General features: G+C 37.3%; 2 protein-coding genes, 1 long non-coding RNA gene and 2 other non-coding genes across 6 annotated transcripts; 3 read left to right on the top strand and 2 right to left on the bottom strand.

Moving 5' to 3' along the window:
* Positions 1-1,485: 1,485 nt before the first annotated feature.
* Positions 1,486-7,621, top strand: LOC120426390 (uncharacterized). The gene is made up of 3 exons (XR_005606693.2): positions 1,486-1,758; positions 6,718-7,057; positions 7,176-7,621. It is a non-coding gene; the product is annotated as an uncharacterized LOC120426390 (long non-coding RNA).
* Positions 7,622-12,436: 4,815 nt separating this feature from the next.
* On the top strand, positions 12,437-15,177 carry LOC120426385 (RNA-binding protein 45-like). Its single transcript, XM_039591142.2, has 4 exons — positions 12,437-12,838; positions 13,377-13,924; positions 13,984-14,457; positions 14,666-15,177. Exons 1-3 carry the CDS (start codon positions 12,546-12,548, stop codon positions 14,454-14,456), a joined length of 1,314 nt encoding a protein of 437 aa, XP_039447076.1. The 5' UTR covers positions 12,437-12,545; the 3' UTR covers position 14,457; positions 14,666-15,177.
* Positions 15,178-15,305: 128 nt separating this feature from the next.
* Trnad-guc (transfer RNA aspartic acid (anticodon GUC)) lies at positions 15,306-15,377 on the bottom strand. The gene has a single exon. It is a non-coding gene; the product is annotated as a tRNA-Asp (tRNA).
* A 773-nt stretch (positions 15,378-16,150) lies between these two features.
* Positions 16,151-16,221, top strand: Trnag-gcc (transfer RNA glycine (anticodon GCC)). Its single transcript has one exon. It is a non-coding gene; the product is annotated as a tRNA-Gly (tRNA).
* Positions 16,222-16,488: 267 nt separating this feature from the next.
* Positions 16,489-19,114, bottom strand: LOC120426389 (uncharacterized). 2 transcript variants are annotated; one of them, XM_039591147.2, is made up of 3 exons: positions 18,726-19,113; positions 17,346-18,667; positions 16,489-17,291 (listed from the first exon to the last, which is right to left on the bottom strand). In XM_039591147.2, the coding sequence occupies exons 1-3, from the start codon at positions 18,986-18,988 to the stop codon at positions 16,513-16,515; spliced, it is 2,364 nt and encodes a 787-aa protein (XP_039447081.1). In that variant the 5' UTR covers positions 18,989-19,113; the 3' UTR covers positions 16,489-16,512. The 2 variants fall into 2 exon arrangements, with proteins under 2 accessions (XP_039447081.1, XP_039447080.1); XM_039591146.2 differs by having other exon boundaries at positions 16,489-18,667; positions 18,726-19,114.
* Positions 19,115-20,321: the final 1,207 nt, after the last annotated feature.

Below are 20,321 nucleotides of genomic sequence, written 5' to 3'. Positions count from 1 at the left end.
AAAAATTTGCAACTGTGATATTTCTATACATAGCTGTTTACTGAAATATTCAACAAAAAAATACTGCTTTGATTTTTTTTAAATATATTTCCTTTCAAAAAATTAAACCTATTTATTTACTTTAAACAATTTTGTTTTTTTTATTAAACCATATTTGCAAAACTTTTGAAAAAGAATACACCAACTGTAGCTTATCGGATATTATTAACAAATCCAGAAAATATTTAAAAAGTAATCTCTCTACTCCGAAACCAAAGTTGTCTTTAAAAATAAAGTCAACAGATTACTTAAAACACGTTTGAATAGAGAATTAACCTAGTATTACATTGTAAAAGAAGTTTGGAAAAGTTTTATTTCACATTAAAGTTATTTAAAATAATATAAAGAACTCAAACACAATTTTTTTCAACAGCACAAACTTCATATTCGATAATATTAGCTTTTGATAATTTTTAATCGATTAATTTCACTATGCAGAGACTAATTGTAAGAAGGTCTGAAAATATTCACAACAATAAATCATTCCACCTACTCCAAAATCTTCTTCGAATCAAAATTTTGCCGCTGCCAACAAATATAATCAACTCAATTTGAATTTAATTAATTTTCACACCGCAAACAGCCATTCAATTACGCGCTCTCGCAAAATCTCCGTACATTCGCCCTGCCCGGGGCGCCATCAGACGGGAACGATGATGCTGTTTGGGATTTGCCGTCGTGATAATCATTTTGTATCATTTATTTAATCCGCTCTAGTACCTGCCCTTTTGTCTATCTCACTCACTCACTAGCTTACTCACTCTTGTGAGGGGGTTGTATTCCCAGGAGAAAATCAATAATCTTGTTTAAATTCTATTACGGTAGACAATAGAGGAAGGGGGGTTGGGGAAGGTACCTTTTTGAATGAGGCTTATAAATCAATTATACAAGTGTAACGACGTGATGATGCCAACAGAAATAATCTGGCAAATTGATGGTGTCATATGTGTTTTTGACTTCATCAACTTTTTTTTTTTGGAAATTGGCACGTTTAGTGAACATTTTGAAACGAAGCTATTTATTAAAATGTTTTTATTCATTTATTTCTTATTAAATATAGACACAGAATATTTCTCACAAATCTTCTTTCGTGAATGCAAATTGTTATATTTTTTTTGTAAAGCTGTAATATATAAAAAAATAATCTAAAAAACCCTTAAAAACTTGTTAAATTTGCATACCATTCACAACATTTTACGAGTCCCTTGCTAGTTCCAACATAATGAAAAACGGTGCAAATAGACACGCAAACCGACCAACCCCATAAAACGTGAGAGCGTAACATTTATTCACACACCTAATTGAATTGAAATTGGATAAACACGCCCCCACTGGGGCAACGTCAGCCAATCAGCAGTCTCCAAAAACCCCCCCAACAGGACATTCCATCACAGCAAGCCACGAGCAGACTAGTTCACGCACCAACCACCATCGCCAGCGTTTGGCGCCACTTTCTACGCGTGAGCAGCCGGCCACGTGCCACAAAAGACCGTGTCGCCTATTATCTGCTACCTTTCCGCACGCTCACACACACCGGATGGTCGGTCCCCCCGGGGAGAAATCGTTCCGGACTGGTAGCAGATGACAGACGGTTGAAATATTGAACGGATTTCGGTCCGTGCGGAGTGTTTCATTGTTTCTTTGCTGGAAAGCAGAGCCTACTCGGAGTCTAGCCAGGAGTGACGATGGTTCTGTTGATTCGATAACAGGACAGAAGAGGTAGCATAGTAGGCCTAGGTGATGGGTAAATTTAAACAGTTATTGTTTGGCGGCTAGTTGATTGGAGTGCTTCTTGCAGATTGACGTGGAACTGAACCAGAGCGTGATGGATTGTTTGTGTTTACTGTGATGGGATAGTTTGTGCAAGTGATCATTGTTGGTGGCTTTGGAATCGATTGCGTGGAACTTTTGTAATGGGGCGGCTGTGAGCTCGTATTAATTTATCATAAAGTTTAGCTCATCTTTATTTACCTGTTACCACTTCAACGTGTAATTCAAACCAAATCTTTTCATTTCTAAAATTGAAAAATCTGTGGTAAAACTGTTGTTTCTCTTGTAAACACACTAAACTTGAAATCCATTTGTCGGAATAGCGGTCAAAATTTACAATCTTCTGTTAAATTTATGAAGTAATAAAGGAATAACAAGAAATCAAAAATAGAAAAAAAAAACAGGACGTAGGGGAACTATACCCTTTTCAGCCTATTTCTATTATCAGCCTATCAGCACTTTGATCATGAATTACAGCTTTCATAAAGTGTTTTTGACTGTTCCAAAGAAATAAATAGATCAAATAAAAGTGAGCCTCTCCATTGTTGATACATCTGAAAATGTTGATTTAATAGCGGAAACGGCAAAAGTGATGTGAATTGGTCGAACGGCTTAGAGTGATTAAAATGGGTATATTTCCTCTAGTTCTTTTGATTTAAAATTAAACATTCCATCAAATTTTGTTATATAGTGTTGATATCTGAAGATTCTGTTTTATACCATAGAACAGGGCAATATTCATTGGGTAATATTCAATTGTTTTCAACTATGAAGAAATATCGGATGATTTGGTTTTTAAAACATGTACTATGGTAAGACAACTTTATAATCTCAACAAGCTGGACAATAAATAAAAATGTGTTAATTAAATTTTGCCAAGTTTTGCGTACCGTAAACTTTGATAGCCCGGGGTGACATTGATAGAAATTTGATTTGGCCACTAATTTTGATACATCCAACGTAACAGTCACATTTTTGCATATATGTTCGATAATAAGCTATCCCGTAATGCTTACATACTCAAAATTCTCAAAAATGTTTAGATATTAATTTGACGGGCATTTGAAAAACCTATCAATGTCACCCCAGTTTACGGTAACTTATTTTATGCTGACAGTAATCTAACCTGATTTTCAGTAAAGTTATCTAGTGAGCTAGTTCAGAATTCAGTTGTTCATAGTGAGAGAAATTTACCTAAAGATGTTTTCAAGTGACATTGATAAGATTTCAATTTATTTATCAAATATTATTGAATCGGTTTTTAAAATATGTACTGGGGTAGGCCACACAATGTCCATGTACGTTTTCACAAAAAAGATTTTTTTTAATAGTGCTCTAAAAAATAGTTTCGTTGAAAATATTTAAAAAAAACGGGGTGACTATCAATACTATGTTTCTTACAAATATCAGCATTAAAGTGTGTAAATGCAATTTATTAAGTCAAATCAGCCATTGTTGGTCAGGTTAATTTAAATGATTCATTCAAAAAATTTAGAATGAAATGTTTGTTTAACTTTCAGTTTGATACATTTTTTTGTGATATGTAAAAAAAATATTAATAAGTTCCAAATTTAATTAAAATAAATCTATTTTTCATTTCGTAAAAATATAAAATTTTGTTGTCATCAAAACAAATGTTGTAGCATGAATAAAAAAATACAAATTTACTATAACTTGTTCTACTAAAAATGCCTATAAATCTGAAGATATTTATGAATTCAATTAAAACATTCAACTTTAAATATAATTTAAACTGTTCTTAGTGTGAAATTGTCAAAAATATCTGATTATGCAGTCCATTTTCCGAACATCAACTTTCTCAACTTTAAGTGTATTAAAATAGTGCTATTTATGAATGTTTTCCTCATTAAAGTTAACTAACTTTCAAAACTTTTAAAAATTTGTTGGAAATTATTTCCATATAATTTCGTTTGTATTTAATTCATATTTTTCATTTTGCCAAACAATCTTAAGCTATCAATATCACCTAGTTTCAGGTTATTCATTTCATATAATTTTGATGTATTAACTTGAAAAACATGTCAATGCTTGTTTCAAATAATTGCCCACGTTTCTTTTGAAATTTTCCAAGTAGTTATCAAACAATTCAAAACGCAATTATCTCTAATTTTTATATTGAAAAATTCATAAGCTATCAAAGTAACCACGGTGTATGGTGCTGATTAAGTAATGGTAATTTTACAGTGCAGAAATTCTATTAAGTTTTGTGAATTGCATGAAACTTTTGTTCATCTATTCTCTATGCCAAAGAAGACATTTTTCCATACAAAGCTCCACACATTTTTGCGAACTAGTCACACAAAATTGAAATGTCGATTTTCTAAAAAAAATACCTTGAGAAGGAAATTTCTGATCGACTTAGCTGCATCGGATAAGTCGTAGGTATTAAACTTTGCTGCAAAAAAATAGTCACGCGAAAAAAAAACCAAAATATTTATTTTACTCTTTACCACAATTTTCAAATAAGTATATTTTTTATTTTCGATATGTTTTATATTTTGAGAACCAAAAAGGCTTTTTTTTCGCTTGAATGTAAGATGGTTCAAAATTTGGAAAAATCTTTTTATGAAGATATCAAGCATAATTTTCGAAAATGTCGTTACATTTTATTATAAACTCCACCGTTTCCAAGTTCTAGGTTGGTTTAGGTTAATTTTGTATCAAAATTTAAGTTTTTTGCAATTTTAAAAAAAATATGAAAGAAAAACAGATTTGCTTTTTATGGCTAGAATAATTCATTTATTTATTTATTTTATTTAGATTCCGTTGATATGATTGCTGGTTAAAAATTTGTGAAAAAAATAGTTTTTCTTGGTGTGACACCAATCTTTTCTTGGTGTCACATTATCTACCTTTATTTTAAATTTTTGAAATCTTTTGTTTTGATTTACAATGTTTAAATGAAATTTTTAACTTTTTTCAATAAAAACCATTCAGTGATTTAAAACCTAGTCTAACCTTTGGGAAGGTAGAAACACTTATTTTAGACATATGTATGACCACGTCTTCAATAATTTCCTAAATATATAATTTTCAAAAAAAAATATCTCCAATACCAGATTTAGCGCAATTTTTTTTTTACATCATTTCATTCATTTCATATTGTAAAATATTGGATCAAGAAATTTTTGTTTAAAGCATTGCAAATCTTTTGTATAATTAAATTTTCAAATATTTATAATGTTTAAAATTATTGTAGGAATAAACAAACAATGTTGAAAAAAATTGTTTTGTTTTCCATTAATTAAGCAGGTGGAAAGTCTTACTTAAATTAGTCTATTAATTGAATTTCATTAAACAGTATTTTTTCGTTTTGGTGATACTGAATGGAAAATATTATTTACATTTATATTCAAAAATATACTAGATTTTTTCAAAAAAAAAATATGAAGTAATCAAACAATTAAGGGAAAAGCTTGCCCGTTTTAAAAATTAAATTTTAAACTAGAAGATAATTTGCTAGTAAAGCCAACCCAATCACAAGGCCGTATCAAATATTTTGTTAAGTAAAAGATCCTCGACTCTGTTCTCCTCAGTAAATAAAAAATAAAAAAAAATATTTTTTTTTCGAATACTTTTAAAATTTGTAGCATGAAATTTAGTGATTTTCTACTTGTATGTAACCCCTTAAATTGTGCATACATGTCTACAGAATTTTGGACCTTTTTTCAAATAACTTCTGTATCAAGAAGTATAATTATTTTGGTTTTATTAAACCAATGGTTGGATGAAATCGCCCAATTACTTTGCCTGGATGAATATTGTTGAGATTTGCACAATATCTTCTATATATATAAAAAATTTCGACGGTTTTGTTCGAACGCGAATCAGTTCAACACGGAGCGTCGGATCGAGGTGCTTTTTGCTGCGTTGGGTTCGTATGAGTCCAAGGAAGGTTCTTAAGTCAAAAAGTTACAACTTTGGCCACTCGATTCCGGAGCATCGGCAAATTGTATGGAGAAAGTTACGTAAAATCAAATTTTAATCACACACCCAAAGTTAAAGAACGAGAGGATAGTCCTCACGAAAATAAACGTGAGGAAAGTGCAATGTTGCGAGAGTAAAGACCTCTCGCGTGTTCATTCGTTCATTAGAACAGTTCATCCTATTGAGTGGCTTATATGGACAAACGACCGCTACTTAGTCACCGAACCATGGTGGCCCATTCGGCAAAGGCACGGTTCAATATGCCGAAGGTCTTGGGTTCGAGTCTCGGCACCGGTTTTTTTTTTTTTTTTCGATAGATGAACTTTTTTTGAAAATGAACCATGAGTAAAAAACTCACGGTAATTTCGGGATTTATCCTCTCCGTCCACACACAGTACCATTTTACTACCGAATCGTGCTCTTTATCCTCTCGTATGCCGATGCCCAGTTCTGGGTGCAGGAGGCTGAATAGGCAAAAAGGCAAAAAATGTCAACAAACGAAAAAAACAGGCAGAACGAAGTTTGTCGGGTTAGGCTTGTATTTTATAAAATAAAAGATTAAAGAAGTAATAATCCTTCAATATTTCTCACATAATCACCATCGCGTCTCATACCATACAATGCACTTCCACGCCCTAAAGAATGTTTTCCCAGCCCATAAACAGACAAAAACAAATCGTTCTCCGCATCCAACAAGCCAAACAACATAATCCGAGCAATTCAATTACACCCTTCATAGACGAAAATCATTACTCCCACCCTCTCCATGACCCAAAAATCTCAACAGATTTTCACGAAAACTGCTTTGCCACTCTAACAAGGCGAAGAAGCTGCTTTCCAACCAAACTGTTCTGCCAAATTAAAGCCACACTTACACGTGTTCCGCATCGGAAGTTATAACGACGACGGTCCTCTTCCTTAAAACATACTAAGCTTTTCTAATTTGTTTGCTTTTTTCAGGTCGAACGGTGGAGGAAGGTCGAGTGGCTTCTTGGCTGATTTTGGGAGAAAACGGTTTCATTCTTGACGACGCTAAAGAGGTGCTCTCTTGCTTTTATTCAAATAGGTGATTATTTATTCAATTAGCAACTTTGAATGAGGGACTGCTCGCAATTGAGTTGTAATTAATGTTGTTAATAATGGATGAAGTAAAGGATGCTTGTTGTCAAGTAGTTTGTCATTAATCTTGCCGTTTCTTTACAGCTGTTTCATGCTTCTGGAGGATGTTTAAAATCAGTGCATTCAAATCAAGAAATCCTTTCACAGATCATTTGATTTGCAATTTAGCAGGAAATGATCTGTTAATAATTTTAAACTTACATTTAAAAAACAAACCATACAATAAGAAAATCAAAATAGATTCTTCTTATTGTTCTTTTAAAAAGTACATTTCACTAAAAAAATCTTCTTGCTCCCAGTGAGGACTTCCAACAGCGTTGCACGTACTGTCCCACGGAGAGCTCCCCACCGGCAGCCTGTCCACCGGATTGTTTCTGCAAACGGCCACCAGATGACACCCCGGATCGAGTCTAAAGAAGTGAAAATTCGATCGATTCTGCACACTGGTCTGTGTAGCAGTGACTTTAGGAAAAGTAACACACCTATCTTCATGTAACTGCAGCTGTTTTTTCCCACATCGATGTAATACTGTAAATTAACAAGCAAATCATCAAAATAATGGCAATCTTAAGCATAATAACTCTTACTAACTGTTAAATTGAATGAACGAACGCGTTGAAATTGCATCAAAAATAATCAACAAAATAACTAAATGTACGCTTCAGTAGCAATCTCAAAATGAGCTTTTTTTCCCACAGCATTTCATGTCAACAATTTGGCAAATAAATACGTTCATTTTGTGGACAGAAAACTCGTGTTTGTTTTTATTTTACTCATTTTTTTAAGTATAAAAAAATATATTTTTTTCAGGAGCGTCTTTTTTATAAAAATTGTGTTTAAATTTATAACATGCTGGAGACGCGTGGTGTTTAGTTATTTTGAAAACCCTAAACATCACACAACTCGACATTTTTGAAGTTAATTTCAGTAAATGTTTCAGTTTCATCAAGGTACGATAGATTTAGAGCCTGAACTAAAACACACTCCAATCGACATAATTAAAACCTAGTGAGTTTCCTACTAATAATGTTTATTTGGTGGGGTAGTAAATATACGGGGGTGTGCATGGTTGTTTAAGCATTGATACCCGGAATTGAGGATTTTATTTATTGGTAGGAAATTCACTAAGATTCAATTATTTCGATTGGTGCGTGTTCAGGAAGTCTAAAGATATCATACCTTGACAAATTTACTACATTTACTGGCATCAACTTCAAAAATGTTGAGTTATGTAATACAATTGTTTTTTTTTTCATGATTTCAGATCGAAATGTTTATCGGACTATTATTCAAGTTTTGTCTAATTAACACAACCATCGATAATGCCATTCACCTACCAATCATTGTACATTTGCTTCGCGGGGAGCTATTGCGCATGCCTTCATTTTAACTTTCATGGAAACCGAGTGAATTTGGCACAGTCGGAAAGCTGGGCAAATTTCACAGTTCCACGAGACATTCTGATCATTTGAGTCGCCTGAGTCGATCAGAGCGGAAATGATCCGTCAAAAAGTAATTATGTTCAATGAACATCTCGAAATAAGATCATTTCTAAACGATGATAACATTATATCATGGCAATTCCATGTTGTAGGTAGAAGGTCGCTTTGACGTAAATGTTTAGCGATTGCTTCAAAAGAATGAAAAAATAAGGTTAATACTGCTTTTTAAGACTTTTATAAAAAAAATCTCTATAACTTTAAATTATGTGAAAAATATTCGGATGAAACCCCTTATGAAATAAACATCAAGTTAAAATAAATATTATGTCAAATTTATCCTAAAAGATCAAGTCTGGAGTTTTTTTTCTGAAAAGATTCAATTTAATTAATTTCCAGTTTTTCTTTTTTTAAACCGCCTTGAGTCAGGAGTGTTAAAAAATACCCAAAAAGCAAAAACTGAAAATTTGGTTTATTGGACCTTTTCAAAAAAAAACTCCAGAAGTGTGTTATCTCTGAAAAGGTGCAAATACTTTAAAATACGCATGCGCAGTCAATGTTTTATGACTCCAATATATAAAGCATTAAAGGGACGTTTCATAATCTACTGACTAATATATCCCTTGCTCATATATATGAGTCCGTCGTGTGGTCATGTGCAGTTCAATTATGATTTCCTGAACTGACAACCAACCCATTTTACAATATCTAGATAAGACCGTTTGGAGAGCTGCTCGCCAGTGGTGGCATACAACCGGAAACGGTCTAACAAAAATTACAATTCTTAGTCAATATATATTCTCAGTAAAGAGACTTAAAGAATCTAAGCCAACTGGAACATTCTAGCTTCCGATGGACGGTTCCAGCAGCGATGTCTGCGTTACAATGTAAACTAAACAAAATCGATCGATCGATCGGTATCGATTTTTAACTTCGATCGAAGTAGGCTGAAATCAACTCCACACTCGAGTAGAATTCACTGAACTCAAGCTAATACACAAAAAAAATCAATCTAATCGGTTTATTTTTTCTTCTTCTAAAAATCGATTTCTATCGATTTTACTTAAAAATATTGATGCCACACCAAGAACACCATGCAAATCAACGCATGCGCACAATGAATTGTATCCATTGATCGTCTTGGAGAGATTTGAATAAACGTTTCAGCACTTGGAGAAACAGCGCTTAATTCAATCGGACACAAAATGATGGCAAATCATTCTAATTCATTCTAATTCAAATAGCTTGATGTCAGCTTGAGTTGACGATGAAATTATACATAATTTAGGTAAACATTTAAAAAATGGTACTGGAAAAAAAGGAAACCTCAAAAAAGCAAATATTATTATTACAACAAATATACTTGGGTAATTCTCCGCCAACTCACACAGCAGTTGCCCCGACCCCTCTTCGATTTGCGTGAAACTTTGTCCTAAGGGGTAACTTTTGTACCTGATCACGAATCCGAGGTCCATTTTTTGATATCTCGTGACGGAGGGGCGGTACGACCCCTTCCATTTTTGAATATGCCAAAAAAGAGGTGTTTTTCAATAATTTGCAGCCTGAAACGGTGATGAGATAGAAATTTGGTGTCAAAGGGACTTTTATGTAAAATTAGACTTTTTTTCGTAAATTCGCGATAACTCATGATGTTTATAAGCAAACCCCTAATGTCAATATATTAAAATTTTTGTAATTGTCTGCTCTACAACTTTGTAGAACATTGTTACACTCTAAAAAATTACCCTGCAAAGTTAGAAAAAACACGAAATCTTAAAATGTAAAATTTTGTTCTAAATGAAAAATGACCCTTCTGGGTCAATGTAGATTCGAAAAGTACATTAAATTTCCCATAAAATGACATGTTCCAATATTTTTTACAGTCGAGTAACGGAAAATGGTAGAATTTTTAAAACTTTTTTAGTGTTTTTTTCGATGCAAAATACGTTTTTTCGGAATTCTGAGTACGCCATCAAATCGGGCGTCTAATTGTACATTAAAGTCCCTTTGACACCAAATTTCTATCTTATCACCGTTTCAGGCTGCAAATTATTGAAAAACACCTCTTTTTTCGCATGCTCAAAAATGGAAGGGGTCGTACCGCCCCTCCGTCACGAGATATCAAAAAACGGACCTCGGATTCGTGATCAGGGACAAAAGTTACCCCTTAGGACAAAGTTTCACGCAAATCGAAGAGGGGTCGGGGCAACTTTTCCCGATTTCGTGTGAGTTGGTAGAGAATTACCCACTTACTAATTTGTCATAAGGTTAACCTTGTAGTGCACCCGAAAACAATTTTTTTTGTACTTCAAAATGTTAACAAGGAAAATTTCATCAAAAAACTAATTAACAGCCCAAAAGCATTGAAAAAAATCATTCTTCTTGCAAAATAAAACTTAAGCATTTAAAGACTTGATCGATTAAATCAGAGGGTGAAAAAGAGTTTGCAAAATATTTCCAAAAAATGGGTTCATGTATTTTTTCAAGTTATGCAGAAACAAAAGCAATTTTGAAAAATTAGTGGCAAAATCCTTAAAAATTCAAGATTTATAACAAATAATTCATATCAATAAAAAAAAACTTTCAAATAACATCATGGTCGGACATAGCCTTTTTCATCATAATTTTGAAAAAGAACGAAAGAGCCATTCAAAAGAGCCGCTCACTTGGTTGAGCGAGTGAAAATGAGAGGCTCCCTCAAAAGAGCGGTTTTGCTCTCCTCTCATTTATATGAATGAAGATGCCTTTACTAAATCTCCAAATAATAGACAATGGTCTTTTACTATTTTATGTCTTCATGTCTGGAGTTTTTTTTTTTTTTGAAAAAGTCCAATAAACCAAATTTTAAGTTTTTGCTTACCCCTAACTCAAGGCAGTTTCAAAAACACCCTAAAAGCAAAAACTGGAAATTTGGTTTATTTGACCTTTTAAAAAAAACTCCAGATGTGTTTCCTGCCATGTTTTATGTTTTTTCGCATTTTGATTGTAATTAGTTTTTGATTGCAATATACTTCGTTGATCAGTTTTCATTTTTATTTTATTTTCATTTTTTATTTTTTTGAAGATCGAACCAAGATTTATTTTTGTTATCTTGTTTTAAGGCCACTCAAATATGACCAAATTGAGCTCGCAGATTTAGTTTTTAATACAACATTTTAAGTATGAAACAATTTATATTTTGTCCACGATTCGATTATCCAAAGGTTCTAAGAAACCTTAAAATAATCGAACACCGAAAAATCAAGTTTGGACTGTGTTTTGTTATTTGTGTACTTTTGTCTTGTCATTTTTATGTGTAAAAAGAAGTAGGCTTATACTATAACTTTTTGGCATACCTAAAAATGTAAATAATTGTAAATAAAAAACAAAAATTCAAATTGAATACAATTTGACGTTCAATTAACAAATCTCATAAAAAGCGTTTTCAACTGAAATCAAGTGATAGATAGCTCAATAGAAAGTGAGCAAGCAAGTTTTTATAATTAGTTTAACAAAATAAGTTGTTTCAAATAGTGAAAATCAACAAATTGGGTGGAGTTAGGGGCGAATGTAGAAAAATCCAAATTCCATATTTATTCTACTTTAAAAAAAAGCAAAAGGTTAGTTAGTAGGAAAAATGTATTTTCATGAAAACTTATCACCTAAACTCCCAAGCTCGCGAAAAAGGGGGAATTTGTATGGAAATTCCCCCTTTTTCTCGAGCTTGGGAGTTTAGGTGTTATAAAAGCAAATGTCTAAACAACCATGCGTTTCCTTTGAATTGCTTATTATGAGATTCATCAAATTATGCAACATAAACGCGCCATTTTTTAAGTTTATGTTTTACCAGCACCACAATTCTCTTTAGAACGGTGGGTTTGCTGAAGACTTTTTGTAAAAGTATTTGCTTGCATTATTTTTTTAAAGGTAGAAGAATTTGTCTAACTTTTTCTAAACAGGTAGTTATGCTTTGTGTTCAACATTTTAAAGAAATATTTTCAATTGATCTGCCTATTTTATTTATATTCCCCTGAAACGACGAGAAACACAACCAGTCCCTCTCATCGCTCTCTCTCACAATCTACCATAATCCAACACAACTCTCTCACTTGGAAGCCAAACGTCAAACTCTTGGTGATTTTACTTGACACTTCATCAAGTGGCCTGCTGCGTGGTTGTGCTCGGCGTTCCTGTTCGACAAAAAATAAAATCAGTGCCACCTTTCCGGGATTTTTCCAAGTGTTTTAAACGATGGACCAGGGCAACAACGGCGGTGGCCGCAAGGAAATCTCGGAGGAACCGCCGATGAGCCGGCTGTTTGTGATCTGCGGCCGGAACATTACGCGGGACCAGTTGGTCCGGCACTTTGAAGACGACGGCGAGATTGAGGAGTGTGTCGTTATTGTGGACAAGAAGACCGGCCAGGGCAAGGGGGTGGCGTACGTGAAGTTTACCCAGACGTCGGCCGCGGCCCGGGGGCTCCGGAAGAACGGGTCCTACATTGAGAATGAGACGCGGCCGATTAAGGTGATGATTTCGGCGAGGTGAGTTTTCGGCGGAGTGTGATTTGCTTTTGGGTATTTTGCTGCTATGCCGGTTTAGGCGGGTCCCGAAACAAAATGGCGCACTTTTGCCAGTGATGCTGCCGGCAAGTAGGCTACTAGATGGGGATAATGGGATAACATTGATATTGAATGATTTTAAAATTCTTGATCCGAGATTGAGTGAGTTCCAGAATAAAATCAAGAACAACGAGATAGCATGAACACTTTTGTGGTTCTACCGGCAAATTATTGAATAATAAGACGCCATTTTTACCGATTTGAAAGCGCATGCGTCAGTTTCATTGCCACTGCCTCGAGGTCTTCGTGAGTTTGTTTACATCGCAACATGACTCTTTTTGAAATTTTGAAAGTAGAAATTTGAAAATAAATTTGGTTTATTTTTATCATTATTTTCAGATGTTCACATTTCAATGAAACATCTCTGAAGTTAACTTAACGCAGTAGGCTTGGCCGTTATAATGTTTATGATATTTTAGTTCAATGTAATAAGATAGAAAAAAAATCAACTTTTTTACAGCTACCAAAAGAAAAAGGAAGACGGCAGCCCGGAGGAGGTGAACGAGTTCAAGTTCCGGCGACTGTTTGCTGTGCTACCGATCTCAAAGACCGAGGACGACATCCGGGACGAGTTTAGCCAGTTTGGCAACGTGACCCAGATTCGCCTCGTACCGGACAAGAAGAACCAGTCGCAATGCGCCGCGTACATTACGTTCAGCACGTTCCTGGAGGCGGCCCTGGCCATCGAGGGGTGCGAATTCAGCTACCGGGCCAAGTTCTGTCTGCCGCGGGAGAACCTGAAGCAGAACCAGCAACAGCAGCAGCAGCAACACTATCAGGGTAATCAGTACCAAAACCAGGGCAACGACGGAGGCCGGTACGGAAATGGTGGCGGCAATAATGGCAATAATGAGTACAGCCGAAAGAGGACGCACTCGCCGGAGAATAACCGCTCCGGTGGGGACGTCAAGCTGGTGGTCATCTGCAGCAGTGGATTGAACCAAGACCGTCTGTGGAGGCTGTTTGACATTGCTCCGGGCATGAAGTACTGCAACATTGTCACTCAAAGTAAGATATTTTGAATGTGTAGAATAAAACCAAATCTAACGACTTCCTTTCTTCCTCAGACGACATCAACACGACGGCCTCGGTTGTCTACGCATGTCGCGAAGAGGCCCAAAGAGCTTTGGATAAGATCCACGGCTTGGAGTACCCGATCGGAGAGCGCATCATCGTCCGCTACGAGAACGAGTTCCGCGACGAGATGCAAAACTGCGACATCCTAGCTCCGCTCGGACCTCCCAAGCCGATTCTGGGCCACCAGAATGCGCAGTGCGCCAAGAAGGCCTTTTTCATCTGCATGCCGGAAGCCATTTCGGTGAAGCTGCTGCAGGACGCGTTCTGTCGATTCGGCGATCTGATCAACGTGTACTTGATCCCCGGCAAGCGTCACGGGTACGCCGCGTTCGCAAGTGAAGTGGCCGCCGACCGCGCAATCCAGCAGCTTCACGGAATCCAGCTCGGCGACTGCAGGCTGAAGGTGCTCGAGTGTATGGAGCAGAACGAGTCCAAGAGGAAGCGGCCGATGGATCAATCTTAAGGTGAGTGCTGCATTTCGGCGCGAATCGACGTCTCGTGCCGCGCAGATTTTCCTCTTTCTCGTTACAGGTCCTCCGAAGGAAGCAAGTGGAATCCCGGCAGTCTCTCCTATTGTCTCCCTTCTTTTCCCGTTTCTCTTTCAGCTGAGCCCAATTCGTTCCGTGGTCGTTGCTAATTTCCTCGTCATTTTCCAATTTTTATCATTCGCAGAATTTTAAAACTCTGAACGCAGACAAAATGAACGTTGAAACTAGAGGAAAACATCGGAAGTGAAATTTGAATTAATTGTTTGAATTTCGGACGATAGAAGAACAAACAAGACACTACTTGAAAGCAGGAAGAATATCAGCTGAGCCTGTTCACGTAATGATACATGATGAAAATCAAATGTAAGCACATAAACAAGTAATTTGATAAAATAGAATCGTAGAAATATCAAACACATCCTACATAAACACAATTCTGAAAGCTGGAATGTATAAAAATTTGCTACAATTGAAATCTAATAAAATTAAACAAATAAACTAAACCTTCTGAAAGAAATGAACGTTTATAACGCAGCATAACCTGAATGATGAACCCTTGAAGGCATTTGAAATTCATGATTGAATTATTTCCAACTAGTTTCTTTTTTATAGGTCCACCTCCCAAACTTATTATTTAAGTATTATTTACCGCCGGCAAGGCGGTGATGAAATAAACGATACAAATAAATCAAACAATTGTTGACTTGTTGCGTTATCCGAACGTCCCATTTACTAAACTAAGTCAAATTAACAACATACTAATCAATTTACTAACATCATTTCATTTACAGATACTAACAAAAAAAAAAGCAAAAAGTAAAGTCCTCCCCGACGGGGAATTGAACCCCGGTCTCCCGCGTGACAGGCGGGGATACTGACCACTATACTATCGAGGATATGTGCAAAGAGCTGGTCTGCAAGGGACGAGACGGCCAGCAATGTTGCCAAAAATCTTACTGGTTGTTTCTTTTTCAGGTCGGAAAATGTGGAGTTTCTCAAGGAGCATAATTTAACAGGTTAATCAATTGCTGTTGGAGCATGTGGTTCGAACGTTTTGAAATGGCCAAGAAGCAACTCAGTAAACTCGCAATTCAGTTACTGTCAAAGCTACAGAAAACTCTATGATAAATTGTTCCGTACAATTCGCAATTCAGTTGTTGTCAAAGCTACAGAAACCCCTATGATAAATTGTTCCGTACAATCAGACAAAAAAATTATGAAAGTGGTTATGTGTCTCTAATGCAATTCTAAGATGCGCAAGCTGGAAGTTGCCGTAGAGCAGCAGTGCGAAACATCAAGAAGACAATCTGTTGCAATAGTATGAAGCCGCGTCCAAATTTTTGATCCAGATGTTTGGATTATTAAGTCAGTGATTGGGAATCTATGCTCCCAATGATCACTTTTCATTGCGTAACGCAGCTGTTCTTTGCAATAGTATTAATTCCCCCTATTTTTAAAATAATATTTTCTCTTCCTTGATGAAAGATGAATTCAAATTCCCACGTCACGTAATAACATAATGCTCCCTTACTTTAATCGGCTTCACTCACACTGTCGCAACTGCTATTTATAACCTCGATCAGTAGGCCGCGCTGCGCCGCCCCGTTAAGCAGGCAAGGTTAGGCTATAAATAGCCGGTAGCGATTTCGGCAGCTCGTCATTCATCGAGGCATCGGTGGTTCAGTGGTAGAATGCTCGCCTGCCACGCGGGCGGCCCGGGTTCGATTCCCGGCCGATGCATTTATCTTTTTTTGGAAATGAAATTATTTTTATTAAGTCATTTTCGGTGCTGGGGCCTGATTAGGACCGAGTCGGCTTTTGTAATAACATTTTTCGTAAAGTTAAGAGTAATTACAGAGAATCTTGTGTGTAAATGTTAGTGGGAGGGAAATTTTCGACTATTTCGACAGTTATTTTTAGTTATTTTGTAACTTTTTTGAATGATAGCCCATATCCAGCTTAGGATAGTAAATGTACACAATAAATGCTTAAACAACGAAACAAATGAAATGAAATGTTATTTTTTTCAATTTATTTCTTCACCTCAATCATGATCGGTATAATTTTCTTGAACGTCGGTTGGTTCAACTTCACGGTGAGGATATCCTCCAGGATCTTGCTGGAGTACCGGGAGGTGTTCTGGTCAGGTGCAAAAAACGCACCGAACGTCGCGGGAAGCGAGATGACGTTGGTTGGCGCGGACAGCACGACCAGAGCCACTTTGGCCAGCTCGGCATGCGTCTCTTTGCGATCGACCCAGTGCTGCCAGACGTCGTAGTTGTGCGGCTGACGGGGTTCAATCTCTAGCCCTTTGAGCTGCTGCATCAGCGGACAGTTGGCGTCGATGCGGACCTGCTTGGCGTTGTCGACCTGACCGCCGAACATTTCCGTGAGGAACCGGTCCATGTCGTCGTCTTCGTCAGTGCCGGACTTTGGTTTTTCGGGTACGATTCCGGTAGTCAACGCGTTGATCCGGTTCCAAACGCCGATGATGTAATTTTGAACTTCTTCTTTGAGTTCCGGAATGAAAACGGCCGATTTAAAGTAGTTGAAGCGTGGATCAAGATAGAGGGCGGCGTTAAAGACCATGTTCTGCTTGAAGGAGTTTAGGAACGTTGTCAGCGAATCGGTAACGGATTTCGAGAACCGATTGGCGGTGAGTCTACGTAGATCTTTGATCGCAATCAACCACTGCATGTAGAACTCCGAGAAGGGTTGGTGACGCTGCTGCATTTGCTTGATCATCTTGTACAGGGGCAGGAAAGCCGCTTCGTGGTCCCGCATGAACTGCCAGACGCTTGATTTAAGATCTGTGAATTGCTCAATTTGGTCAGATGTTTTGAAGAACTGGAAGAATGTCTTACCCAACTCTGGAAAGTCTTTCTTTAGCGTTGAGAAGAACCACTCCTGCTTGACTATGCTATGGATGGTTTTGTACTTGCAGATCCACTGGTCCGACGACCACAATGGAGGCAGCGAGGCCTGCTGAGACTCGATGAACGTTCGACATTCGTCATTCCGTAAGCTTATGACGAATTCCTCGATCGCCGTTACGTTGGGATCCGCCTGGTCAACGATGTCTGCGAGAGCTTGTTCCAGGTTGTGAATCGCGCCACGAACGGTCACAAACTTGTCACTCTTCAGCTCCGTTGCCAGTGATTCCAACAGTTCTTCTCGCCGTGTCAATACGACCGATGCCTCGTCATCGTATTCATCGTATTCATTCCAAACCTCGTCGGTCTGTATCGAATAGCTCGCCAGCCTGTACAGCTTACGGTTAGAAGTGATGATCATAGCACCCTCGTCCCAAGCGATCGCGTAAATCTGATCCACTGACACATTGTACCGCCGGACCACGTCCAGCACGTGGTTTTTAATATGTTCCGGTGAATCGTCCGGCGCAACCTCGACAATGCCCAGAACACGGCACATGACGACGTTGTGCAGCTCAAACAGGGCAGTCACGGTCAGAATGTGCCGCTCGTTCAAGCATCCGGAATCGATCTTGATTGATATCATCCGGCCAGCCATCTCCTTAACGATCCGCTCCACGATCAACCCGGCGGCACGACTCAGATATTTCCGAACCTGAGCTTCATTGACGTTCAAAGCGAGTCCTTCCAACAGCAGCCGGAACCCGGCCCAGTCGAAACCGTTCAATGGAAAGTTATGCTCCGCAACCAGCCTCAAGCAACCTTCAATCACCTTCTGAACACTCAATGCCACCTTCAGCTTGACCTGAGTTTGCTTCTTCTCTGACGACGAACGCGGTTTTTGTTCCTCCCCACGTTCCGCGTCTCGAAAGAACCCTTTGAGCTTGGCGATCTCCCGGTGCTGCTTCCGGAAGTGTCGAATGAAGTTGCAGGAATCGAATGTCTTGGGAGCATAAGCACACGGATTGAACTCGTCAATCCGGCAGTGGATCCGGCCATTGACCTCCTTAACGTTCTCCAACGCCATTTTGGCGAACAATTTTCGCGATTTGTTCTTGTTCTTATCGGTGCTGCTGTTTGTGCTGGTCGTCGACTTGCGGGCCATCTTCACCGGTAGCTTCGGGGACGTAGATCTAAAGGGTCGCTTTGAGCTCGACTGCGGCACGCCAACGGTTTCGTTCTCCGAGTCGCCTTCTATTTTAACTTCACATGGATCTATCGGCTCTTCCTTAATCGCTAGCATGCCCAATTTACTGAAAGAAAGAATAAATTATTTTCACAATTCATAAACTCAGACTCTAGGCCTCTTACCAATGGTTCAAGATATTGTTTGACTCGATGACCTGCTGGCGGAAGTTGTACGCAATCTCCAGCAGCTCGACGCACGGCATACAGATGACCTGGGACAGGCTGTGGTCCAGCCGGACCATCACGTCGGTCACCTCGTAGATCTTCTCCGCCACCGACTTGCCGTGCTGGTCCTCGGCCTCGACGGGCAGGTGACAGACGCCGCCGGCCCGTTCCGCTGCGGACTCTTTCCGGCAGGTGCGGCACACGACGGGTTTGTCACTCATGATTGTTACGATAATGTCACTTGTTTTAAGTTAAAATTCAGTAAAACCAACTTAACTTTTCACTACTCCAATCAAGTCATTGGGAAGCAAAACAAACAACAAACTCGATCGTTGACAGCGAAGCGATGACAAAAATGTCAAAAGGCCGGCGTTCAGCGAGAGAATGTGAGCGTGAGCGTCTTTCTCTCGCAAGAGAAAATTTGAGCAAAACAAACGCAGATTACGAAGAGAAATCGTAACGCCTCTCGCGAGCCATTCAAAATTAGTTAATGGAAAACTAGTCTTCGATTGATACAATTTTAGGTTATTGAGTTTGCTAACAAAATCATATATTTACCTACTGTAGGTATTAATATAAAAAATTCTGATGTTTATTTTATGGATAATTTCCTATTTAAAGCCTTTTACCTATTTTATAATCTTTTGCAGATTTTAAACTACATACCAGAACAAACTTTTCGAAAGATCAATAAAAGGAAGTTGCAAACTTAGACGCGTATTTCGTCAAAATTTCCATTAATTCAGTATCAGTTGTCGAAAAAATAAATAAATAAAATTTCAATAATATCTAACTTTTTAAAGATGTTGTCCAGTGAAAAGTTTTATATAATTAACCCACCGGCATACGCATACGTGTACTTTGTACAAACTTTGTAAGGATACTAGAATGAAACACCAAAATACGCGACTTCCGAAAGGTTAAGATCATTAATTTCAAATTTACAACAAAATTATTTAGATTGAGACAAGTGTCATGAGAAGCTTGCCACAAATACAGATTTTCAGCACATGCTGCAGGATTTTCCAATTTAAAAACGTGATATCTCAAGCAATATTCAATTCAAAATCTCAGGTAGTTTTGATTATTTTTTGCATTTAATAACTTCAAGTGAAAATTTTTTATATCAGGCAACACTATAGAGCAATTCTCTGAGATTTCGGTCATTCGATTTTTTAATCCGACTGAAACTTTTTTGGTGCCTTCGGTATGCCCAAAGAAGCCATTTTGCATCATTAGTTTGTCCATATAATTTTCCATACAAATTTGTCAGCTGTCCATACAAAAATGATATATAAAAATTCAAAAATCTGTATCTATTGAAGGAATTTTTTGATCGATTTGGTGTCTTTGGCAAAGTTGTAGGATATGGACTACGCTGAAAAAAATGAAACACAGTAGAATTTTTTTTGGTGATTTTTAATTTTATTTTTTTGTGACTAAAACTTGATTTGCAAAAAACACTTTTTATTTTTTTTTATTTTGTGATATGTTTTAGAGGATACAAATGCCAACTTTTCGGAAATTTCCAGAATGGGCAAAAAATCTTTGACC

The sequence above is a fragment of the Culex pipiens genome, chromosome 2 (assembly GCF_016801865.2).
Source record: "Culex pipiens pallens isolate TS chromosome 2, TS_CPP_V2, whole genome shotgun sequence".
Classification (NCBI taxonomy): Eukaryota; Metazoa; Arthropoda; class Insecta; order Diptera; family Culicidae; genus Culex; species Culex pipiens.
The sequence above is the reverse complement of the archived record's forward strand: the minus strand, read 5'-3'. Positions and strand labels throughout refer to the sequence as shown.